At 45.9% G+C, this 27,425-nt stretch overlaps 1 protein-coding gene across 2 annotated transcripts in view; it reads right to left on the bottom strand.

Moving 5' to 3' along the window:
• The window catches only part of LOC124119524 (beta-1,3-galactosyl-O-glycosyl-glycoprotein beta-1,6-N-acetylglucosaminyltransferase-like), a 49,937-nt gene that overhangs the window by 6,477 nt on the left and 16,035 nt on the right, over window positions 1–27,425 (bottom strand). The window contains exons 1-2 of one of the 2 annotated variants that reach the window (XM_046482070.2): window positions 10,499–10,793; window positions 1,620–2,349 (exon numbers count right to left, since the gene is read on the bottom strand). In XM_046482070.2, the coding sequence (XP_046338026.1) occupies window positions 1,620–2,338 (719 nt within the window). In that variant the 5' untranslated portion in view covers window positions 2,339–2,349; window positions 10,499–10,793. Of the gene's footprint in view, window positions 1–1,619; window positions 2,350–10,498; window positions 10,794–27,425 lie in introns of those variants that run through there. The other variant, XM_046482069.2, reaches the window with a different exon arrangement.

The raw sequence follows: 27,425 nt of genomic DNA, 5'->3' as shown, positions 1-27,425 counted from the left end.
AAATAATATCTAAGTTCTCGCTGCCGTTTAACAAAGATCTTAAGACATACCATTACGGGTCACGTCAGAACGACCTTTTGCGAACTTTGACCGACCACTGAATTGACTAACAAGAAGCCAATTAGAAAGCAGCTTTCTCGAGCTTTACAGCACTCGTTTCAACCTGGCGACTTCCATTTCAGACTATGCTTTAAAAATATATTGACACAGTTCTCGAATAAAATTTTGAAAACAATAAACGAACATTCCGGAATGTCTAACATATGGTTGCGGTTGTATGACAGTGTTTCCTACGTACTGTGCAATGCCTCCTCCGTTCAAATGTTTATCCCACGGAAGCGAGAGATGATTTTGACGGGATCAGTCGTACTGGCCGTAACTTTCGTACGGAACACCCCGCGTTAACCCCACGTTAAAGTTTTCGAGGTTGCATGATTAGAAAACACATTCCGACTGTCACTTTCACGATCTGGTAAGCGACGCATTGATTGGTCGGATGAAAGGTCGTTTGCGATAGCGAGAACTAAGATATGATTTTAATGAGATTGCTTCTAACAGTAGCGGGACATCTAACTACATTTGTCAATTATAACAGTTCATGTCTTCACCAGGTTCCCAGTTTGAAGTATTTTATCAACAAAAAAATACAACTTGTCATATTCAATCATTAGACAAAAGTTTGAATATCAATAAAACTTAACACTGGTACTTGCCCTTCTTTAAATATATGGATGGTTTTGAACGGTGGATACTTCAGTAAATATCTGCTGACGTGATGAAATGATACCACAGCAAGATCCAGCTCCAAATATCTCGTCCCCACTCACTCACTCTCTCACTCACTCACTCACTCACTCACTCACTCACTCACTGGGCTAGGACGGGGGTAACCATAATTTGGTAAGCAGAGTTGCTTCCCTTAGCGTTGCAAGGATAAGCTTATGGTGGGTTCTATTCGCTGATTTGCCCAGATTATGGTCCTTGGTTTGTCAGAATCATACCCATGGATGTGGTAAATGTCAAAAGACCTGCCTCACTTCAGGCTGTCCGACCACATGAAGCTGACATGCCGTGATATAGCGGCAATACTGCTCAAAGCGATGTTTGATTACCTGAGTGAATGCTGGTCTGAACACGAGATGTTATAATTGTACAGCATATGATGCGATGAAATGATGCCACAGCAAGATCTAGCTCCTGAGTATCTCGTCCTCACTCACTCACCCACTCACTCACTCACTCACTCACTCACTCACTCACTCGACCCGTGAAGATTCCGGGGTAGAATATGTCTTCAGCAACCCATGCTTGCCGTAAAATGTGACTATGCTTGTCGTAAAAGGCGACTAACGAGATCGGGTGGTCAGGCTCGCTGACTTGGTTGATGCATGTCATCGATCCCAATTGCGTGGATCGATGCTCATGATATTAATCACTGGATTGTCTGGTCCTGACTCGATTAATTACAGACCGCCATTATATAGCTGGAATATTGCTGAGTGCGGCGTTAAACAACAAACCAACCTACCAACCAACTCACTCACTCACCCCAAACCCACCCACTCACTCACTCACTCACTCACTCACTCACTCATGTAGCCATGTATCACATGACCTACCTCGAGACTGTGGCGGAAACATCATTAGCTCCATTGTATGCTTTGAGTATCTTCACCAGCTGGTAGTTCGTCTTCAACGGGAACTCCTGCCCCGTCAGATTGATGAAGTACTTCCACTTCCGGCCGTGTTTCAGCAGGTCCCGGATGCACACGAGTTCCGGTTCCAGCACCGAGAACTCCCCCCACCGCACGTCCACCGACCTCGACGAGAGAAACATGTTCGGAAAGCAGTTGGCGATGTTGCTAACTGCCCTCCTCATAGCCGTGGAGGCTTTGCTGTCAACGTGCACGCAGTAGTGGTTATGAGGTCGGTATACCGCTCGCAACAGACGCTCAAACTGTTCCACGTCCCTGTACATCAACACACTGAAGGCTATAGGAAACTCTTCTTCTTCCGGAGTGACGTTCATGATGTACTTCCGGTACTGTTTAAAATCCGCACAGTTCTGTGTCATGACGGAGTAGGCGTCATGATCAATACTTGGTCCGATCCGGGTTTCCTTTAACATCCGAACCCTGGCCCGCTCAATCTCTATGTCATTATTACGGAAGAGGTATTTACACTTGAGCGGCGAATCGTCAAACGAGAACTCCATGGGAATTGTCCGCATTTCGTCCTTGGCCTTTCCAAGGGCGTTTCGGAGGATGTCGTCGAACACGATGAGTGCGACGGTGCCAACGCTGATGATGACGGCAAACGCCACATGACTTGACTTCATCCTGCATTATCCTGAAACACAAAATGGAGGATGAGTGAGTGAGTGAGTGAGTTTGGTTTTACGCTGCTTTTAGCAATATTCCAGCAATATCACGTCGGGGGACGTCAGAAATGGGCTTCACACATTGTACCCGTGTCGGGAGTCCAACCCGGATCTTCGGCGTGACGAGCGAACGCTTTAACCCCTAGGCTACCCTAACGCCCCAATGGAGGATGACGTTAGAACTAGACGATACAAGTACAAAGGGTTTTTTTAATTTGAAGTTAAAAGATATACGGCTTTTCCATTGGACGAGAGGTCATTACATAACCACGAAATTGACGTTCATTTGTGTATGAACGACTTAATTTGCGGTCATACGTTTTCCACAAGACCGTGTTCTTAAAATGACGTAAACACTGACGGACTACTTCCACATTCCTGGGGTAACCCTTAGCACGAATACATAAAGAAGCGTTCTGTCTGATCATTTAGACCCTTTAATCTTTAACACAGCAAGCTCCGACGTTCATACAGTTTAGCCCTCACTCTGTGAAGGTTCATACTCCAATGAAGATGATCTGATCCACTATTCATGACGTCATGACAATTTGTGACGTCATTCCTGCAAAAAGTCATGCTGTCTCTATCTGAGATCAGTAAACTCACGTTTTTCTACATTTTCTCAAAAGAAGCATAGTGAGTGAGTGAGTTTGGTTTTACGCCGCTTTTAGCAATATTCCAGCAGTATCACGGCGGGGGACACCACAAATGGGCTTCACACATTGTACCCATGTCGGGATTCGAACCCGGGTCTTCGGCGTGACGAGCGAACGCTTTAACCACTAGGCTACCCGACCGCCCCTAAAAGAAGTATAAAGGTATTACATAGAATAACACACACACCCCTCCTCCCCCCTCCCCCCCTTCTCTCTCTCCCCCCCCCCCCCCCCCCTCAACTCGGTATTCCGGTAATACGGTATTCCTCTTGAAGGCTTGGGCCCATCTAAAACCTATTAATATTGGTTCGAACCCCGTTCGCCCCGATTATATTTCTAGGTGTGTCAGCACCATACCCGTGCTCGTGGGTTTCACCGGCGTGGTAAACGTCTTAGACCTGCATCACTTCGGGCTTTCCTCCCACATTAAGCTGACACGCCGCGATATAACTGGAATACTGTTAAAAGCGGCGTTAAATCTAACCCACTCACTCACTAGGAACGTACCCCTCAGAACCGATTATCCCGAAATTACTTCGTTGCTCTTACGTTTGTCTTGTCCCTTCTGTTCACCAGGTGTCGGGGATATCTTAGACAGCTATGAAGATGAAATCAATGTCGAATGTAAATATTTTCAAGCGATGTATTGAAGTTCGGGATGCGTGAAAATAAAAGGTGAGGCGAGGTGAGGTGAGGTGAGATGAGGTGAAATTGGGTTTAACGTCGCGTCCAAGATAATTGCACTTTTATAGCGACGTGCATGTACGTGCACTAGTATGTGTTTGTGTGGCTGCTTGTACTAGTCCGGACTGATTTATAGTGCTAGCTCACTGAGATACAATGTCGCAGTTTAACAGTTTAACAGTATACTGACTCCGAGCCGACCAGTCCTTGTTTTAGCCCCTTAAAGCCTAGCGCCAGACAGGGTAACAACAATTACCATCTGTTAACGTCTTTTGGTATGACGCGGCCGGGGATCGAACCCCGGACCTTCCGCTCTCCGGGCGGACGCTTTACCACTAGACCACGGAGGCGGTCCGTGAAATTAAAAGATGTTTTTCAATGTTAAGCTCGTCTCCACGACAGGCGACTGCTTCTGTGCTCGTCTCATGGGGCTCTTTAACTCAGGCCCACCCCGTATTCTGGAGCCGACTGTAAAGTTTTTCAAAGCCCCTTTTATGATGCCAGAAAATGCACTTGCGTCTTTAATTGGACGGTTTCTGTGAACATCTCAGCACTTAAATGCAGAAATATACGTATCGTTTCAGTCGCGTCATCATACCGTGTCTATGTAATCTCGTCAAGCTGGTTCAGCAAGCTGGTCTTTGTTGATACCACGGCCCCGAGTCACACATCCCACACACTATTCATTTCAAACATCCAAAAATACTGTAGCCTTGAGATCGGCCCTCAGTAGAGGGTTCATCTTGTACAGGTGTGTGTCAAGGACACGGCGAGACGCTGACACTGATTAGGGGTGGGTGGGGGTGGGGTTGGGGGGGTGGGGGGTGGGGGGGTTGTATAACAGCCCACGCTAGATGTGGGGTGCATGGCAAGAGAGGAGCAACATGTTTCTCCTGAAGAGACGTGAAGGAGCCTGGTTTGAGTGCCACACGTTCAGCTAAATGGAGTGAGCGAGCGAGTGAGTGAGTTATTGAGTATGGTTTAACGCCGCTTTTAGCCATAGTCAGCACTATTACGACTGGGAACCCCAGACATGGTGTTCGCGCATTGTACCCATGTGGGGCATGGAACCCGGGTCTTAAGCCTGACGAGCAAATGCTTTAAACAGTAGACTACCCGACCGCCCCAGACATGGTGTTCGGGGAGAATCAGGAGAGAATCAGGGGAGAATTTGGGGAGAATCAGGGGAGAATCAGGGGAGGATCAGGGGCGAATCAGGGTAGAATCTGGGGAGAATCAGGGTAGAATCAGGGGAGAATCAGGGGAGAATTTGGGGAGAATCAGGTGAGAATCTAGGGAGAATCAGGGGAGAATCAGGGGAGAATCAGGGGAGGATCAGGGGCGAATCAGGGTAGAATCTGGGGAGAATCAGGGGAGAATCAGGGGAGAATCAGGGGAGGATCAGGGGCGAATCAGGGTAGAATCTGGGGAGAATCAGGGGAGAATCAGGGGAGAATCAGGGGAGAATTTGGGGAGAATCAGGTGAGAATCTAGGGAGAATCAGGGGAGAATCAGGGGAGAATCAGGGGAGGATCAGGGGCGAATCAGGGTAGAATCTGGGGAGAATCAGGGGAGAATCAGGGGAGAATCAGGGGAGGATCAGGGGCGAATCAGGGTAGAATCTGGGGAGAATCAGGGGAGAATCAGGGGAGAATCAGGGGAGAATTTGGGGAGAATCAGGGGAGAATCTAGGGAGAATCAGGGGAGAATCAGGGGAGAATCAGGGGAAAATCAGGGGAGAATCTAGAGGAATCTCGGGAGAGTCTGGGGAGAATCAGGGGAGAATCTAGGGAGAATCTGGGGAGAGTCTGGGGAGAATCTGGGGAGAGTCTGGGGAGAATCAGGGGAGAATCAGGGGAGGATCAGGGGCGAATCAGGGTAGAATCTGGGGAGAATCAGGGGAGAATCAGGGGAGAATCAGGAGAGAATTTGGGGAGAATCAGGGGAGAATCTAGGGAGAATCAGGGGAGAATCAGGGGAGAATCAGGGGAAAATCAGGGGAGAATCTAGAGGAATCTCGGGAGAGTCTGGGGAGAATCAGGGGAGAATCTAGGGAGAATCTGGGGAGAGTCTGGGGAGAATCTGGGGAGAGTCTGGGGAGAATCAGGGGAGAGTCTGGGGAGAATCAGGGGAGAATCTAGGGAGAATCAGGGGAGGATCAGGGGATAATCAGGGGAGAATCAGGGGAGAATCTGGGGAGAATCTGGGGAGAATCAGGGGAGAATCTAGGGAGAGTCTGGGGATAATCAGGGGGAGAATCAGGGGAGAATCTGGGGAGAATCAGGTGAGAATTTGGGGAGAATCTGGGGAGAGTCTAGGGAGAGTCTGGGGAGAATCTAGGGAGAATCAGGGGAGGATCAGGTGAGAATCAGGGGGGAATCAGGGGAGAATCTGGGGAGAATCAGGGGAGAATCAGGGGAGAATCAGGGGAGAATCAGGGGAGAATCTGGGGAGAATCAGGGGAGGATCAGGGGAGAATCAGGGGAGAATCAGGGGAGAATCAGGGGAGAATCAGTTGAGAATTTGGGGATAATCAGGGGAGAATCTAGGGAGAATCTGGGGAGAATCAGGGGAGAATCAGGGGAGAATCAGGGGAGAGTCTGGGGAGAATCAGGGGAGGATCAGGGGAGAATCTGGGGAGAATCTGGGGAGAATCTAGGGAGAATCAGGGGAGAATCAGGGGGGGATCAGGGGAGGATCAGGGGAGAATCTAGGGAGAATCAGGGGAGAATCAGGGGAGAATCAGGGGAGAATCAGGGGAGGATCAGGGGAGAATCTAGGGAGAATCTAGGGAGAATCAGGGGAGAATCTAGGGAGAATCAGGGGAGAATCAGGGGAGAATCAGGGGAGAATCTGGGGAGAATCAGGGGAGGATCAGGGGAGAATTTGGGGAGAATCAGGGGAGAATCTAGGGAGAATCTGGGGAGAGTCTGGGGAGAATCAGGGGAGAATCAGGGAAGAATCTGGGGAGAATCAGGGGAGAATCAGGGGAGAATCAGGGGAGAATCTGGGGAGAATTAGGGGAGAATCTGGGGAGAATCAAGGGAGAATCTGGGGAGAATCAGGGGAGAATCTAGGGAGAATCAGGGGAGAATCTGGGGAGAATCAAGGGAGAATCTGGGGAGAATCAGGGGAGAATCTAGGGAGAATCAGGGGAGAATCAGGGGAGAATCAGGGGAGGATCAGGGGAGAATCAGGGCAGAATCTGGGATTGGACCAGGGAATGCTGGGCAAAGGAGCTGGCAGCTGTTCTATGCAGGGATCCAGTGTTGTATGCAGGGACCAAGTGTTCTATGCAGGGACCCAGTGTTGTATGCAGGGACCAAGTGTTCTATGCAGGGACCCAGTGTTCTATGCAGGGACCCAGTGTTGTATGCAGGGACCAAGTGTTCTATGCAGGGACCCAGTGTTCTATGCATGGACCCAGTGTTGTATGCAGGGACCAAGTGTTCTATGCAGGGATCCAGTGTTCTATGCATGGACCAAGTGTTCTATGCAGGGACCCAGTGTTCTATGCAGGGACCCAGTGTTGTATGCAGGGACCAAGTGCTCTATGCAGGGACCCAGTGTTCTATGCAGGGACCCAGTGTTCTATGCATGGACCCAGTGTTGTATGCAGGGACCAAGTGCTCTATGCAGGGACCCAGTGTTCTATGCCGGGACCCAGTGTTCTATGCATGGACCCAGTGTTCTATGCATGGACCCACTGTTCTATGCATGGACCCAGTGTTCTATGCAGTGACCCAGTGTTCTTTGCAGTGACCCAGTGTTTTATGCAGGGACCCTGTGTTCTATGCGTGGACCCAGTGTTGTATACAGTGACCCAGTGTTGTATACAGTGACCCAGTGTTGTATACAGTGACCCAGTGTTTTATACAGTGACCCAGTGTTGTATACAGGGACCCAATGTTCTATGCAGTGACCAAGTGTTCTATGCCGGGACCCAGTGTTCTATGCAGGGACCCAGTGTTCTATGCAGGGATCCAGTGTTCTATGCAGTGACCAAGTGTTCTATGCCGGGACCCAGTGTTCTATGCAGGGACCCAGTGTTCTATGCAGGGATCCAGTGTTCTATGCATGGACCCAGTGTTCTATGCCGGGACCCAGTGTTCTATGCAGTGACCCAGTGTTGTATGCATGGACCCAGTGTTCTATGCAGGGACCCAGTGTTGTATGCATGGACCCAGTGTTCTATGCAGGGACCCAGTGTTGTATGCATGGACCCAGTGTTCTATGCCGGGACCCAGTGTTCTATGCAGTGACCAAGTGTTCTATGCAGGCACCCAGAGTTCTATGCAGGGACCCAGTGTTGTATGCATGGACCCAGTGTTCTATGCCGGGACCTAGTGTTGTATGCAGGGACCCAGTGTTCTATGCCGGGACCAAGTGTGTTCTATACGTGGACCCAGTGTTCTATGCAGGGACCCAGTGTTCTATGATGGGACCCAGTGTTCTATACGGGGACCCATTGTTCTATGCAGGGACTCAATGGTCAATGCTGAGATACAGTGGCCTTTGCGGGGACCACACGAGTTGTTTGCATGGTCCGCTGATTCGTTGACACGAGTTGCACTCCATCTGTACGAGTACCTGACAATGCGCCCATTCACTCAGAATTAAACACCAAGTGAGTCTTCCTACAGGATCGAATGTTTAGTAACATAGCCGTTCTTGTCTGTCACAGCCATTCTTATAACCACGGCGCCACCAAAGTCTTCACTCAAGCTTGAAGACTATTCAATGCATTCCAGTTTATATTCACTGGACAGTTTAGTTCCATCCATTTACCTTACCCATGCCACCGAGCCCATCAATGCCTCTTTACATACAGAGCATGAATGGAAGATAGATAAGTGTGAATTATACACAGTACATTATTAATAGTGTGAGTGAGTTGAGTTTAACGCCGCTTTTAACAGTATTCCAGTTACATCACGGCGTGTCAGCCTAATGTAGGAGGAAAGCCCGAAGTGATGCAGGTCTCAGACGTTTACCACTTCGGTGAAACCCACGAGCACGGGTATGGTGCTGACAAACCTAGAAACATAATCAGGGCGAACCGGGATTCAAACCCACAATCATAGGTAACTGGCGTGCCCAAGGGACGCAACTCTGCACAGCGAGTCGCGGCGCCTTAGACGACTGGGCCACCCGTGCCCCCCATTTTTAATAGCTTCATCGTCGAGTCGGCAATAGCCCGGTGGTTTCAATTTAGGCATGTGGAATGATGCTTTTTGCAATATTCCAGCAATATTCTGGTGGACAACAGAAATGGTGTACCTTGTACCCATGCCGGGGAATCGAGCACAGGTCTTCGGCGTGGCAAGCGAACACTTTAACCACTAGGCTACCCCACCGTGCCTTAGGCATTTGCAATGAATGAGCATGTTTTTTACGCCGCTTTTTGCAATATTCCAGCAATATTCTGGGGGACAAGAAAAATGGTGTACCTTGTACCCAGGTCGGGAATCGAACCCGGGTCTTCGGCGTGACGGGCGAGCGCTTTAACCACCAGGCTACCTCACTGTCCCTTAGGCATTTGGAAGGAATGAGTATGTTTTTACGCCGCTTTTTGCAATATTCCAGCAATATTCTGGGGGACACCAGAAATGTTGTACCTTGTACACATGAAGAGAATCGAGCACATGTATTCGGCGTAGCTAGCGAACACTTTAACCATAAGGCTACCACACCACCCCTTAGACATAATGAAAATAAGACCAGCCTTGAACATTGTGCTCCTGTAGCAGATGTCCAATCCAAACTCAAAGAGGTACGTGCACAACACTTCAAAATTGTGACGCATCCAGGTTGCGACAAGTGATCACAATCGGGCAGTATTCTGGAGTTACATTTTGACTGGACTAACGAGTCTATGCATAGTCCAATCAAAATCTCGCAACGAAATCGAAATCCGGTTCGTTAACTGTCGTGCAGATTACGATCGATGGCAGGATTTGCAAAGCATGTGCACCGCCAACTCGTTGTCAACAGATATTTTCCAAACCTTTTCATGTTTTTAATCAAGGCGTTCGCGTGATTTGATGCACTTCGCGATGTAAGACCCGTTTTATCACAATAAAGATCTTGATTATCGATCAGATTGTCCTGACTGGGCGCCGCCATTTTGTTTGAAACAAGTGCAAGCGGTGGAATCTGATTGGTCCATAGGCTCAGAAGGGACATAACTCGTAATAACCACTGGTGGCGCTACGATCGAGCCCAGGGATTCCGGCCCAGTTCGGCAAAGGTGGAAACTGGACTTTTAAAGTCAGTTAACCCTCTTGCCTCTGGAAGGGGCGGTCGGGTAGTCTAGTGGTTAAAGCGTTCGCTCGTCACGCCGAAGACCCGGGTTCGAATCCCGACATGGGTACAATGTGTGAAGCCCATTTCTGGTGTCCCCCGCCGTGATATTGCTGGAATATTGCTAAAAGCGGCGTAAAACCATACTCACTCACTCTTGCCTCTGGAAGATGCTCGTATCCATGAGTGATCGGAATTAGATCGCAAGATCGATGAGACATTAAAAGGGTAGTCGTTGTGTAGTAGGCATGCATGTTGATGGTATGAAATAATTAGACGAGAACTTACACACAATCACGCTGGGACTTATCCCATAGCACGTTGTCTAAATACAGTAACGATATGGTGGTATGCACAGACATGGACGCCCTTCATTATTCCACGGTGCTTTTCAACGAGAGCACCAGCCAGGGCATCAGATGATGAAGGCGGGAAACTCACGTCGTGTACTTGGGAAAAAAAGAATTCACCCTACCTGTTCTGAAAGGGGAGAGGGGAGGACGGGCGGGGGTGGTCAGGAACAATGAGTCCCAACTCTCTCACTCTTCCCGAAAACCTTTTCTAGAAGGTTCTGAGAGAGATAACCAAGGGATGTGACATCCGGTGTGACGTGTAATGTAATGTAGGCGTTGTCTAATGATGTCTTCATTGATCGTTTCTCATGCTATCAATCAGAAGTTTGCCTTGTCAAGACTCGAAATTAGTTATTTGAAGTTGGGGTTTTTTGGGGTTTTTTTTGTGTGTTTTGTTTTTGTTTGTTTTTTGTTGTTGTTTTTGTTTTGTTTTGTTTTTGTTTTTTTTGTTTGTTTGTTTTTTTGGGGGGTAAATATAGCCGACTCAGGAGGCGTAAACAACATTCTCTAGCGAGACCTTCTATTCTGTGCCTTTAGGTTTCTCAGTGCCGCTCAAAAGAGGGTTGACTCATATCGAGATAAAGCCTCCTCCAGCCTCGAATCCCGGTATGTGTGTATAACCTGTTTTCGATACAATGCATTCAGGTTTGCTGTTTAAAATAGGGCAACTATAAACAGCTCTACAAAGGATTGATCTTATACTGGAGGGAGTGGAGAGGTAGGGGGAAGAGGTGGGATAGTGGGGAGGGGAGAGAGGAGGGAGAGAGAGGAGGGGAGAGGAGGAAGAGAGAGGAGGGGAGAGGAGGAAGAGAGAGGAGGAAGAGGGAGGAGGGAGAAGGAGGAAGAGAGAGGAGGGGTAGAGATAGGGGTAGAGAGAGGAGGGAGAGAGAGGAGGGAGAGATAGGGGTAGAGAGAGGAGCGAGAGAAAGGGGTAGAGAGATAGGGGTAGAGAGAGGAGGGAGAGAGAGGAGGGAGAGATAGGGGTAGAAAGAAGAGGGAAAGAGAGGAAGGAGAGAGAGGAGGGAGAGAGAGGAGGGAGAGAGAGGAGGGAGAGAGAGGGGTAGAAAGAAGAGGGAAAGAGAGGAAGGAGAGAGAGGAGGGAGAGAGAGGAGGAGAGATAGGGGTAGAAAGAAGAGGGAAAGAGAGGAAGGAGAGAGAGGAGGGAGAGAGAGGAGGAGAGATAGGGGTAGAGAGAGGGGTAGATAGAGGAGGGAGAGATAGGGGTAGAGAGAGGAGGGAGAGAGAGAAGGGAGAGAGGAAGGCGAGATAGGGGTAGAGAGAAGAGGGAGAGAGAGGAGGGAGAGAGAGGGGTAGAGGATGGAGACAGAGGAGGGAGAGAGAGGAGGAAGAGAGAGGAGGGGAGAGGAGCTGAGAGGAGGGAGAGAGGGGGGAGAGGAAGTAGAGAGAGGAGGGAGAGAGGAGGAGGGGAGAGGAGCTGAGAGGAGATGAAGGAGGGAGAGAGAGGGGTAGAGGAAGTAGAGAGAAGAGGGTCGGGCAGGTCGAGAGAGGAGGGGAGAGGAGGGAGAGGCGGGAAGGAGAGGAGGGAGAGAGAGGAGGGAGAGAGGGTGGAGATGAAGGAGGAGAGAGGAGGGAGAGAGAGGGGGGGAGAGGAGGGAGAGGCGGGAGAGAGGAAGTAGAGTGAGGAGAGAGAGGAGGGAGAGAGAGGGGTAGAGGAAGTAGCGAGAGGAGGGGCGAGGAGGGTGAGAGAGGAGGGGAGAGGCGGGAGAGAGAGGGGTAGAGGAAGTAGACAGAGGAGGGGCGAGGAGGGTGAGAGAGGAGGGGCGAGGAGGGAGAGGCGGGAGAGAGAGGAGGGAGAGAGAGGAGGGCAGAGGAGCTGAGAGGAGATGAAGGAGGGAGAGAGAGGGGTAGAGGAAGTAGAGAGATGAGGGACGAGGAGGGTGAGAGAGGAGGGGAGAGGAGGAAGAGGCGGGAGAGAGAAAGGAGAGAGGAAGAAGAGTGAGGAGGGAGAGGCGGGAGAGAGAGGAGGGAGAGAGAGGAGCGCAGAGGAGCTGAGAGGAGATGAAGGAGGGAGAGAGAGGGGTAGACGAAGTAGAGAGATGAGGGGCGAGGAGTGTGAGAGAGGAGGGGAGAGGAGGGAGAGGCGGGAGAGAGGAAGTAGAGTGAGGAGGGAGAGGAGGGAGAGAGAGGAGGGAGAGAGATGAGGGGAGAGGAGCTGAGAGGAGAGAGAGGAGGGAGAGAGAGGGGTAGAGGAAGTAGAGAGAGGAGGGGCGAGGAGGGTGAGAGAGGAGGGGAGAGGAGGGAGAGGCGGGAGAGAGAGGGGTAGAGGAAGAAGAGAGAGGAGGGGCGAGGAGGGTGAGAGAGGAGGGGAGAGGAGGGAGAGGCGGGAGAGAGGAAGTAGAGTGAGGAGGGGCGAGGAGGGTGAGAGAGGAGCTGAGAGGTGGAGAGGAGGGAGAGAGAGGGGTAGAGGAAGTAGAGAGAGGAGGGGCGAGGAGTGTGAGAGAGGAGGGGAGAGGCGGGAGAGGCGGGAGAGAGAGGGGTAGAGGAAGTAAACAGAGGAGGGGCGAGGAGGGTGAGAGAGGAGGGGAGAGGAGGGAGAGGCGGGAGAGAGGAAGGAGAGTGAGGAGGGAGAGGAGGGAGAGGCGGGAGAGAGAGGGGTAGAGGAAGTAGACAGAGGAGGGACGAGGAGGGTGAGAGAGGAGGGGAGAGGAGGGTGAGAGGAAGGAGAGAGGAAGGAGAGAGGAAGAAGAGTGAGGAGGGAGAGGCGGGAGAGAGAGGAGGGAGAGAGAGGAGGGCAGAGGAGCTGAGAGGAGATGAAGGAGGGAGAGAGAGGGGTAGACGAAGTAGAGAGATGAGGGGCGAGGAGTGTGAGAGAGGAGGGGAGAGGAGGGAGAGGCGGGAGAGAGGAAGTAGAGTGAGGAGGGAGAGGAGGGAGAGAGAGGAGGGGAGAGGAGCTGAGAGGAGGGAGAGGAGGGAGAGAGAGGGGTAGAGGAAGTAGAGATAGGAGGGGCGAGGAGGGTGAGAGAGGAGGGAGAGGCGGGAGAGAGGAAGTAGAGTGAGGAGGGAGAGGAGGGAGAGAGAGGGGTAGAGGAAGTAGAGTGAGGAGGGAGAGGCGGGAGAGAGAGGAGGGGAGAGGAGGAAGAGAGTAGTAGAGAGAGGAGGAGAGAGGGTTAAAGGGAGATAGGTGGGGAGAGGGGAGGGGAGAAAGGAGGGTGAGAGGAGGGGAGAAGAGGGGAAGAGGAAGTAGTGAGAGGAGGGAAGAGAGAGGGGTGGGTATAAAGGAGAGGAGAGAGAGGAGAGACAGAAAGGAGAGAGAGGAGGGGAGAGTAGATGGAGAGAGGAGAGGAGAGAGGAGGAGAGAGAGGATCGCAGAGAAGAGGGGAGAGAGGAGATGGAATATTGTCGGTGAATCAACGCGGAGAGTGTGTCACGCGATGACAAGCTTACACCCACAGGGGGAAACTATATATGTAAGATCAGAAATTTGACACTTTGAGTGCTTCACGACTGCGTCTACATGTGCGTCCTCGTTACAATATTTTGACACATTTATAAACACAATATACACATGATTGTGCAAGACACAAGCTGATGTATAGATAGGTTACATTGAAGCGCGTGTCATCCATCTCATTTTAACATCCGCCAAGCAGGGCGTTTCGTTCTCCTCATCCCTCACAATTGTTTGACTCATCACAGACAGCGTTCTACATGCTGCTGCTGCTGGGAGTAGCGATGGGTCAATATATGAGTAGAGTGAGTGAGTTGGGTTCAAAGCCGCTTTTAACAGTATTCCAGTTATATCGCGACGTGTCAGCTCAATGTGGGAGGAAAGCCCGAAGTGATGCAGGTCTCAGACGTTTACCACTTCGGTGAAACCACGAGCACGGGTATGGTGCTGACAAACCTAGAAACATAATCGGAGCGAGCCGGGATTCGAACCCACAATCATAGGTTTCTGGCGTGCTGAAGGGACACATCTCTGCACAGCGAATCGCGTCACCTTGGACGACTGGGCCACCCGTGCCCCCATATATGAGTAGAGATACGGGATGGAGTACATGGGGTTTAACGTCGCGTCCAAGATTAATGCACTTATATAGCGACGTGCATGCACGTGTGTGTGTGTGTGTGTGTTTGTGCGTGCGTGCGTGCGTGCGTGCGTGCGTGCGTGCGTGCGTGCGTGTGTGTGTGTGTGTGTGTGTGTGTGTGGTGGCTGGTACAAGTCTCAACGTAAACCGGTTTTATAAAACTATCTCACTAAAATATCATTTTGCAGTTTAACATGGATATCCCGGCCCACTCAGATATAGCATGCTTACTCCGAGTGGACCAGTCCCTATGTTTTCCCCTCAATGCGGAGACAAGCGGTTTTTTCCAATAGACCACGGATGCGGTATAGTTGTGGAATAAACATGAGAGAGTATGGTTTTACGCCGCTTTTAGCAATAAATCCCGCAAAACCACAGCTGGGGACACCAGAAATGGGCTTCACACATTGTACCCATGTCGGAAATCGAACCAGGGTCTTCGGCGTGACGAGCGAACGCTTTGACCACTAGACTACCCGACCGCCCCGAATAAATAAGAATTGAGTGTAAGTACTGGTTCGTATACCTTGAGCTTTCATGATGATAATTAGGGGTGACTATTGGGTCTGGAAATCACTATTGCAATAACTATTGATATTGAAAGAAACTATTGCAATAACTATTGATATTGCAAGCAACGATTGCGATAAATATCGATAATTTTCAGTGTATCATTTTAGATGGATTTTGGAGTTGAATTAAACCTTGTAACTGACGTTTCCTTTGAATGTGATAACTATAACAACAAATAAAAGTAAAGTTTGAGATATGACTGATTTGTTTTCTCTTTACCCTAATAATTTCAGAAAAAGAAACTACCACATTACCATGAGTAAATTACTACCACTCATGTTCAGAAGAAAAACAAATTTGAACAGCAGTACATGTATTTTATTGATATGGTAAATAAAATCGAAACTATCGATATTCCTAACTGAAATCGATACTATTGATCGGAAACTGATTTAACAATCGATTTATTGATTTTAAGTGCTTACCAATAGTAATATATCGATATTTCGATTTATCGTGACACCCCTAATGATAATATTTCTCTTCTATCTTAGAAGACGTACACACCAGACACAGGAATACCTCAAGTAATGTGTTATGTGATATTGTGGTCTCTTACCATACACACGCTTTCGTGTGGCCCTGGAGCGAAAACGGCGTCTATTGTGCAAAACACATTCCAATGCTTCATACAAGCTTTTTATCTTGTTTGTGGCCACCGAACCGTCAACTACCTATCTTTTGTACAGCTAATAATAATGTCATACTTAGCGTCTTTCTCTATCTCAACCTAGTTCACTCTCCCACGTACTGACACGCCTTACACTTATAGGAAGGAGAGTTCTCATAGTCTTATATTATTTGGGCTCCAGAGTGGCCCACAAGTTTTTGAATGGCTCCGCTGGGAAGAGTGTTTGAATTGCTCCGCTGGGCAGATTGTTTGTATAATGGAATTGAACATCCCATTAACGTGCGCAGCGGGCGAGACGAGGGACAGGGGTCACGTTGTGACCAGGGTCCTTTAGCGGTCTGAGTTGAGCGTTACACGTGTTCTTAAAAAACAAAAATTACGAAGGGTGATAGATATGTTTCGAACCTCACAAAGAGAGTGAGTGAGTATGGTTTTGCGCCGCTTTTGACAATATTCCAGCAATATCACGGCGGTGGAAACCAGAAATGGGTTTTACACATTGTACCCATGTCGGGAAACGAACCCGGGTCTTCGGCGTGACGAGCGAACGCTTTAACCACTAGGCTACCCCACCGCCCCTACGAACCTCATCATCACCATCATCATCACCACCGTCGTCGTCATCGTCATCATCATCATCATCATCATCATCATCATCATCATCATCATCACCGTCTTGACTGCCCAAAACGCTGTCCACAGCTGCAACGACGTAATCGCTCGAGTCGAAATGGATTGTTTTCTTCACGTTGGGGAATAGTTGAAGTCTGACAGATCCAAATCAAGAGAATAAGGTCGGTGCTGAAGGAGTTAGACGCCACACTTGTGCACTGGTTTGTGCACTGGTGCATTGCTCAGATGGAAGAGCACGTTTCTCAGCTTCTTACCCCTCTTAGGATTAATTTCATCCTTTCGATGCCTTAAAAGTGCAGCATACAAGTACTATCCTCTGGTTAAATGTGTGGCCTTTTGGAAGATCTCGGCATCCCAGAACACGGAAGCCTTAACCTTCCAGTTGACTTCCTTCTTTGACTTCTTTAATTGGTGGTGATGTCAAATGCTTCCCTTGTTTTGATTATTGTTTGGACACAGGCTAGACATAGTGAACCCAGGTGTTCTCCATCGTCACAAATCGTTGTAAGAACCTTTCTGGGTCATCTTCAAACAGAGCTAGACATGTTGTGCCCGGTGCTTTTTTATGAGATATCAGGAGCCAACGAGCTTATACGCTAATCATTGTCACAGTTTCTGTGATCATGGAATACGCCCTTTCCTGCTGAAATGCCTGCTGAAATGCCATCACCATTATCATGATTTCCCTGGATCATTCCAGGACGAACGTCGTCTCCAAGGCTCTCCCTGCAACGCTTAAACTCTGAAGGGGCATCCTTCCCTAGTGTTGGACTCATATCTCCATTGATGGCTTTGGTGTTAAGCCCTTCTGCAAGTACTTGATACTTCCCTAGTGTTGAACACATATCTCCATGGATGGCTTTGGTGCTAAGCCCTTCTGCAAGTACTTGATCACAGCACGTTCCTCAAGTTTGTCCATTTTCCAAAGGTCCCAGGCCCCTGCTTAGTTCCTTGGTTTGTCAGAGCGAAACTATATGCCCAGTTGACTTAAGGTTTTGTAGATATACCTGGATGACATCATAGAAACAAAATATTTCACTATGATGCAATTCCTTCTATGTAATGTTGGAGAAAATCATCATCATCATCACCGTCGTCGTCGTCATCACCATCATCATCATCGTCGTCGTCGTCATCGTCATTGTCATCGTCGCCGTCGTCGACATCGTCATCGTCATCGTCATCAACATCATCACCATCATCATCACCGTCGTCGTCGTCATCATCATCATCGTCGTCCTCATCGTCGTCATCGTCGTCGTCATCGCCATCATCATCATCATCATTATCCCCATCATCATCAACAACACCATCATCATCATCATGCCGTGTGACGCATGGCCTCGTTCTGGAGTTAAAGCTCCATCAAGATACAGCTCGTTATCAGCTAGAGCTACCTAATACTTCCTCTCCTCCAGAACAAAAAGCCGGCATAACATGCCATGGACGTTGCAGTATCGACATCATCTTGTGTTTACATGGGTAGTATTGAACACACACAAAAAATAAATTCTGTTCGTTGGGTGTTTGTCAGCAATTGAAAATGAATGAGTAAATAAGGAAACACTGTGCTGTGTCAGGCAGTGAACACACACCTTTTCATGCAAAATGTGTCAGTGGAGGGTGCTACCGGATGGGCAGGACGTGCTTATCCTTTCCGCGAACACCTGTTTTCAGCGATCTATTCGTATGATTTTTACCGCTATTGTACCTTTTACGCTCAATGGAATCTGGTTCGTGGGATAATCGAGACTGGTTACGATGTATAGGTCCCGATTACTTACATGAATGATGTTGATGATGATGATGATGATGGTGATGATGATGATAATGTTCATGATGATGATGATGATGGTGATGATGATGATGATGATGGTGATGATGATGATAATGTTCATGATGATGATGATGGTGATGATGATGATGGTGATGATGATGATAATGTTCATGATGATGATGATGATGATGATGATGATGATGATGATGATGATGTTCATGATGATGATGATGATGATGATGATGATGATGATGATGATGATGTCTAAACGTAAAACACAAGTGTGCAGGCTTCGTGTAAATACAGTGTTCAACAGACGGTGTGAACACTGTATTTACACGTAGCCTGCACACTTGTGTTTTACGTTTAGACCTCTATTAACCCAAAGCCATATTGAAGTAAATAATGATAAATATATATTTAAATACTTCAAAAATAATTACTCTACATACAACTTATTTAATCATTAACACACACATGGAACATTACGACATTAGTGACATCTTTCAGCCCAACCAATACTGCAACACAAACCCAACTCATTCTATTTTTAGCCAATCAGAACAGTAGTAGGGGGCGTGGCCTAATTGCTTTCGGTGTATGGAAACATTAACACGCCAACATATTGTTTGGTTAGCCATTCAAATGTTACGGAATCAACTGAAATCTATCTATTGCCCGGGGAGTTGGCGATGGACTTTAAATATCAATTTAACAAGGGACAAATAATGCGTAGATGCTTGTATACAGTTGGTTATTTGTATTAATAACCTACCTACTGTTGGATACTGCATATCCGAGGTGTCATACTTTATCTTGGATATTATACTGCATATCCGAGGTGTCATACTATATCTGGGATATTATATTGCATATCCGAGGTGTCATACTATATCTGGGATATAATACTGCATATCCGAGATGTCATACTATATCTGGGATATTATACTGCATATCCGAGGTGTCACACTATATCTGGGATATAATACTGCATATCCGAGATGTCATACTATATCTGGGATATTATATTGCATATCCGAGGTGTCATACTATATCTGGGATATTATATTGCATATCCGAGGTGTCATACTATATCTGGGATATTATACTGCATATCCGAGATGTCATACTATATATGGGATATCATACTGCATATCCGAGGTGTCCTGCTATATCTGGGATATCATACTGCATATCCGAGGTGTCATACTATATCTGGGATATTATACTGCATATACGAGGTGTCATACTATATCTGGGATATTATACTGCATATACGAGGTGTCATACTATATCTGGGATATTATACTGCATATCCGAGATGTCATACTATATATGGGATATTATTCTGCACCTCCGAGATGTCATATTATATCTGGGATATTATACTGCATATCCGAGGTGTCATACTAAATCTGGGATATTATGCTGCATATCCGAGGTGTCATAATATATCTGGGATATTATACTGCACCTCCGAGATGTCATACTATATCTGGGATTTTAAACTGCATATCCGAGGTGTCATACTATATCTGGGATTTTATCATGTATACCTGAGATGTCATACTATATCTGGGATATCATACTGCATATCCGAGGTGTCATACTATATCTGGGATATCATACTGCATATCTGAGGTGTCATACCATATCTAGGATATTATACTGCATATCCGAGGTGTCATACCATATCTAGGATATTATACTGCATATCCGAGGTGTCATACCATATCTAGGATTGTATACTGCATATCCGAGGTGTCATACCTCACTAGGATATCATATTGCATATCCGAGGTGTCATACCATATCTAGGATATTAAACTGCATATCCGAGGTGTCATACTATATCTGGGATATCATACTGCATATCCGAGGTGTCATACCATATCTAGGATATCAAACTGCATATCCGAGGTGTCATACCATATCTAGGATATTATACTGCATATCCGAGGTGTCATATCATATCTAGGATTTTATACTGCATATCCGAGGTGTCATACCATATCTAGGATATCATACTGCATATCCGAGGTGTCATACAATATCTAGGATATCATACTGCATATCCGAGGTGTCATACCATATCTAGGATATCATACTGCATTTTATCCGAGTTGTCATTCTATATCTTAGGCATTGTATTGCATATCCGGGGATGGTACTATATCTTGGGTAATGTATTTCATATCCTAAGTGTAATTCTATATCTGAACCAATATACAGCATATTCGAGGAGTCACACTTTATCTGGGACATTATACTGCATCACCGAAATGCAATACTGTATCAGGGATATTATACTTTTAACATTTACCTTTTCATATATCGCAGTCTTTACGGTTGATGTCATCAGTTCTGGGTGAACATTTACCAGATCGATGTGATGACATGATGTTCAGGCAGTACTTCAGTAAACAGGTTCCAAATGCAGATTTCTTGATATTTTATAAATTAATTAACATATTGGAAAGTCACATGCTTTCATCGCATGCTTTATGTAAACTTCCTTTTTAAATACAAATTTTACTTCTTTGTTAAATAAACTCTGGAGTTTTCTGTAGTGAAAAGGGTAGTGGACATGTGACATTAATTGCACTCGGTGGGCTGATCCATTCGCCTGGATACTGAAGCACTCAGCCAGGGTCAAACCATACGTCTACGTGACGTCATTGTTAACATGATGCTGGGCTCATATCTACGTGACGTCATTGTTAACATGATGCTGTGCTCATATCTACGTGACGTCATTGTTAACGTGATGGTCGGCTAATATCTAGGTGACGTCATTGTTAACATGATGCTGGGCTCATATCTAGGTGACGTCATTGTTAATATGATGTTGTGCTCATATCTACGTGACGTCTTTGTTAACATGATGCTGGGTTTATATCTGCGTGACGTCAATGTTTATATGATGTTGGGCGCATATCTACGTGACGTCATTGTTAACATGATGCTGTGCTCATATCTACGTGACGTCATTGTTAACATGATGCTGTGCTCATATCTACGTGACGTCATTGTTAACGTGATGGTCGGCTAATATCTACGTGACGTCATTGTTAACATGATGCTGTGCTCATATCTACGTGACGTCATTGTTAACATGATGCTGGGCTCATATCTGCGTGACGTCATGGTTAACATGATGCTGGGCTCATATCTACGTGACGTTATTGTTCACATGATGCTGGGCTCATATCTACGTGACGTCATTGTGAACATGATGTTGGGCTTATATCTACCTGACGCCATTATTAACATGATGGTCAGCTAATATCTACGTGACGTCAATGTTAATATGATGCTGGGCTCATATCTACGTGACGTCATTGTTAACATGATGCTGGGCTCATATCTACGTGACGTCATTGTTAACATGATGTTGTGCTCATATCTACGTGAAGTCATTGTTAACATGATGTTGTGCACTTATCTGTGTTACGTCATTGTTAACATGATGTTGTGCACATATCTAGGTGACGTCATTGTTAACATGATGCTGGGCTCATATCTACGTGACGTCATTGTTAACATGATGCTGGGCTCATATCTACGAGACGTCATTGTGAACATGATGTTGTGCACATATCTAGGTGACGTCATTGTTAACATGATGGTCAGCTAATATCTACGTGACGTCAATGTTAATATGATGCTGGGCTCATATCTACGTGACGTCATTGTTAACATGATGCTGGGCTCATATCTACGTGACGTCATTGTTAACATGATGTTGGGCTCATATCTACTTGAAGTCATTGTTAACATGATGCTGTGCACTTATCTGTGTTACGTCATTGTTAACATGATGTTGTGCACATATCTAGGTGACGTCATTGTTAACATGATGCTGGGCTCATATCTGCGTGACGTCATTGTTAACATGATGTTGGGCTCATATCCACTTGAAGTCATTGTTAACATGATGCTGTGCTCATATCTACGTGACGTCTTTGTTAACATGATGCTGGGTTTATATCTGCGTGACGTCAATGTTTATATGATGTCGGGCGCATATCTACGTGACGTCATTGTTAACATGATGCTGTGCTCATATCTACGTGACGTCATTGTTAACATGATGCTGTGCTCATATCTACGTGACGTCATTGTTAACGTGATGGTCGGCTAATATCTACATGACGTCATTGTTAACATGATGCTGGGCTCATATATAGGTGACGTCATTGTTAATATGATGTTGTGCTCATATCTACGTGATGTCTTTGTTGACATGATGCTGGGTTTATATCTGCGTGACGTCAATGTTTATATGATGTTGGGCTCATATCTACGTGACGTCATTGTTAACATGATTGTCGGTTCATATCTACGTGACGCCATTGTTAACATGTTGGTCGGCTCATATCTACGTGACGCCATTGTTAACATGATGTTGGGCTTATATCTACGTGACGCCATTGTTAACATGATGGTCAGCTAATATCTACGTGACGCCATGGTTAATATGATGCTGGGCTCATATCTACGTGACGTCAATGTTAACATGATGTTGGGCTGATATCTACGTGACGTCATTGTTAACATGATGCTGGGCTCATATCTAGGTGACGTCATTGTTCACATGATGCTGGGCTCATATCTACGTGACGTCATTGTTAACATGATGCTGTGCTCATATCTACGTGACGTCATTGTTAACATGATGCTGTGCTCATATCTACGTGAGGTCAATGTAAACATGATGTTGGGCTCATATCTACGTGACGTCTTTGTTAACATGATGTTTGGCTCATATCTACGTGACGTCATTGTTCACATGATGCTGGGCTCATATCTACGTGACGTCATTGTTAACATGATGTTTGGCTCATATCTACGTGACGTCATTGTTAACATGATGCTGTGCTCATATCTACGTGACGTCATTGTTAACATGATGCTGGGCTCATATCTGCGTGACGTCATGGTTAACATGATGCTGGGCTCATATCTACGTGACATTATTGTTCACATGATGCTGGGCTCATATCTACGTGACGTCATTGTGAACATGATGTTGGGCTTATATCTACGTGACGCCATTATTAACATGATGGTCAGCTAATATCTACGTGACGTCAATGTTAATATGATGCTGGGCTCATATCTACGTGACGTCATTGTTAACATGATGCTGGGCTCATATCTGCGTGACGTCATTGTTAACATGATGTTGGGCTCATATCTACTTGAAGTCATTGTTAACATGATGTTGTACACTTATCTGTGTTACGTCATTGTTAACATGATGTTGTGCACATATCTAGGTGACGTCATTGTTAACATGATGCTGGGCTCATATCTAGGTGACGTCATTGTTAACATGATGCTGGGCTCATATCTACGTGACGTCATTGTGAACATGATGTTGGGCTTATATCTACGTGACGCCATTGTTAACATGATGGTCAGCTAATATCTACGTGACGTCAATGTTAATATGATGCTGGGCTCATATCTACGTGAAGTCATTGTTAACATGATGTTGGGCTCATATCTACTTGAAGTCATTGTTAACATGATGCTGTGCACTTATCTGTGTTACGTCATTGTTAACATGATGTTGTGCACATATCTAGGTGACGTCATTGTTAACATGATGCTGGGCTCATATCTAGGTGACGTCATTGTTAACATGATGTTGTGCACATATCTGTGTTACGTCATTGTTAACATGATGTTGTGCACATATCTACGTGACGTCATTGTTAACATGATGCTGGGCTCATATCTGCGTGACGTCATTGTTAACATGATGTTGGGCTCATATCTACTTGAAGTCATTGTTAACATGATGCTGTGCACTTATCTGTGTTACGTCATTGTTAACATGATGTTGTGCACATATCTAGGTGACGTCATTTTTAACATGATGCTGGGCTCATATCTACGTGACGTCATTGTTAACATGATGCTGGGCTCATATCTGCGTGACGTCATTGTTAACATGATATTGGGCTCATATCTACTTGAAGTCATTGTTAACATGATGTTGTGCACATATCTACGTGACGTCATTGTTAACATGATGTTGGGCTCATATCTACGTGAAGTCATTGTTAACATGATGTTGTGCACATATCTGTGTTACGTCATTGTTAACATGATGCTGGGCTCATATCTGCGTGACGTCATTGTTAACATGATGCTGGGCTCATATCTGCTTGACGTCATGGTTAACATGATGCTGGGCTCATATCTAGGTGACGTCATTGTTAACATGATGTTGGGCTCATATCTGTGTTACGTCATTGTTAACATGATGCTGTGCACATATCTGTGTTACGTCATTGTTAACATGATGTTGTGCACATATCTGTGTTACGTCATTGTTAACATGATGCTGGGCTCATATCTACGTGAAGTCATTGTTAACATGATGCTGGGCTCATATCTGCGTGACGTCATGGTTAACATGATGCTGGGCTCATATCTAGGTGACGTCATTGTTAACATGATGTTGGGCTCATATCTGTGTTACGTCATTGTTAACATGATGCTGTGCACATATCTGTGTTACGTCATTGTTAACATGATGTTGTGCACATATCTACGTGACGTCAATGTTAATATGATGCTGGGCTCATATCTACGTGACGTCATTGTTAACATGATGCTGGGCTCATATCTGCGTGACGTCATTGTTAACATGATGTTGTGCTCATATCTACGTGAAGTCATTGTTAACATGATGTTGTGCACTTATCTGTGTTACGTCATTGTTAACATGATGTTGTGCTCATATCTAGGTGACGTCATTGTTAACATGATGCTGGGCTCATATCTACGTGAGGTCATTGTTAACATGATGCTGGGCTCATATCTACGTGACGTCATTGTGAACATGATGTTGGGCTTATATCTACGTGACGCCATTGTTAACGTGATGGTCAGCTAATATCTACGTGACGTCAATGTTAATATGATGCTGGGCTCATATCTACGTGACGTCATTGTTAACATGATGCTGGGCTCATATCTGCGTGACGTCATTGTTAACATGATGTTGGGCTCATATCTACTTGAAGTCATTGTTAACATGATGCTGTGCACTTATCTGTGTTACGTCATTGTTAACATGATGTTGTGCACATATCTAGGTGACGTCATTGTTAACATGATGCTGGGCTCATATCTAGGTGACGTCATTGTTAACATGATGCTGGGCTCATATCTGCGTGACGTCATTGTTAACATGATGTTGGGCTCATATCTAGGTGACGTCATGGTTAACATGATGCTGGGTTCATATCTACGTGACGTCATTGTTAACATGATGTTGGGCTCATATCTACGTGAAGTCATTGTTAACATGATGTCGTGCACATATCTGTGTTACGTCATTGTTAACATGATGTTGTGCACATATCTAGGTGACGTCATGGTTCACATGATGCTGGGCTCATATCTACGTGACGTCATTGTTAACATGATGCTGGGCTCATATCTACGTGACGCCATTGTTAACATGATGCTGTGCTCATATCTACGTGACGTCTTTGTTAACATGATGCTGGGTTTATATCTGCGTGACGTCAATGTTTATATGATGTCGGGCGCATATCTACGTGACGTCATTGTTAACATGATGCTGTGCTCATATCTACGTGACGTCATTGTTAACATGATGCTGTGCTCATATCTACGTGACGTCATTGTTAACGTGATGGTCGGCTAATATCTACATGACGTCATTGTTAACATGATGCTGGGCTCATATATAGGTGACGTCATTGTTAATAAGATGTTGTGCTCATATCTACGTGACGTCTTTGTTGACATGATGCTGGGTTTATATCTGCGTGACGTCAATGTTTATATGATGTTGGGCTCATATCTACGTGACGTCATTGTTAACATGATTGTCGGTTCATATCTACGTGACGCCATTGTTAACATGTTGGTCGGCTCATATCTACGTGACGCCATTGTTAACATGATGTTGGGCTTATATCTACGTGACGCCATTGTTAACATGATGGTCAGCTAATATCTACGTGACGCCATGGTTAATATGATGTTGGGCTCATATCTACGTGACGTCAATGTTAACATGATGTTGGGCTGATATCTACGTGACGTCATTGTGAACATGATGTTGGGCTTATATCTACGTGACGCCATTATTAACATGATGGTCAGCTAATATCTACGTGACGTCAATGTTAATATGATGCTGGGCTCATATCTACGTGACGTCATTGTTAACATGATGCTGGGCTCATATCTGCGTGACGTCATTGTTAACATGATGTTGGGCTCATATCTACTTGAAGTCATTGTTAACATGATGTTGTACACTTATCTGTGTTACGTCATTGTTAACATGATGTTGTGCACATATCTAGGTGACGTCATTGTTAACATGATGCTGGGCTCATATCTAGGTGACGTCATTGTTAACATGATGCTGGGCTCATATCTACGTGACGTCATTGTGAACATGATGTTGGGCTTATATCTACGTGACGCCATTGTTAACATGATGGTCAGCTAATATCTACGTGACGTCAATGTTAATATGATGCTGGGCTCATATCTACGTGAAGTCATTGTTAACATGATGTTGGGCTCATATCTACTTGAAGTCATTGTTAACATGATGCTGTGCACTTATCTGTGTTACGTCATTGTTAACATGATGTTGTGCACATATCTAGGTGACGTCATTGTTAACATGATGCTGGGCTCATATCTAGGTGACGTCATTGTTAACATGATGTTGTGCACATATCTGTGTTACGTCATTGTTAACATGATGTTGTGCACATATCTACGTGACGTCATTGTTAACATGATGCTGGGCTCATATCTGCGTGACGTCATTGTTAACATGATGTTGGGCTCATATCTACTTGAAGTCATTGTTAACATGATGCTGTGCACTTATCTGTGTTACGTCATTGTTAACATGATGTTGTGCACATATCTAGGTGACGTCATTTTTAACATGATGCTGGGCTCATATCTACGTGACGTCATTGTTAACATGATGCTGGGCTCATATCTGCGTGACGTCATTGTTAACATGATATTGGGCTCATATCTACTTGAAGTCATTGTTAACATGATGTTGTGCACATATCTACGTGACGTCATTGTTAACATGATGTTGGGCTCATATCTACGTGAAGTCATTGTTAACATGATGTTGTGCACATATCTGTGTTACGTCATTGTTAACATGATGCTGGGCTCATATCTGCGTGACGTCATTGTTAACATGATGCTGGGCTCATATCTGCTTGACGTCATGGTTAACATGATGCTGGGCTCATATCTAGGTGACGTCATTGTTAACATGATGTTGGGCTCATATCTGTGTTACGTCATTGTTAACATGATGCTGTGCACATATCTGTGTTACGTCA

The sequence above is a fragment of the Haliotis rufescens genome, unplaced genomic scaffold (assembly GCF_023055435.1).
Source record: "Haliotis rufescens isolate VD_foot unplaced genomic scaffold, xgHalRufe1.0.p SCAF_53, whole genome shotgun sequence".
Taxonomy (NCBI): Eukaryota; Metazoa; Mollusca; class Gastropoda; order Lepetellida; family Haliotidae; genus Haliotis; species Haliotis rufescens.
Note: the sequence above shows the minus strand (reverse complement) of the source record. Positions and strands in the feature narration are given on the sequence as shown.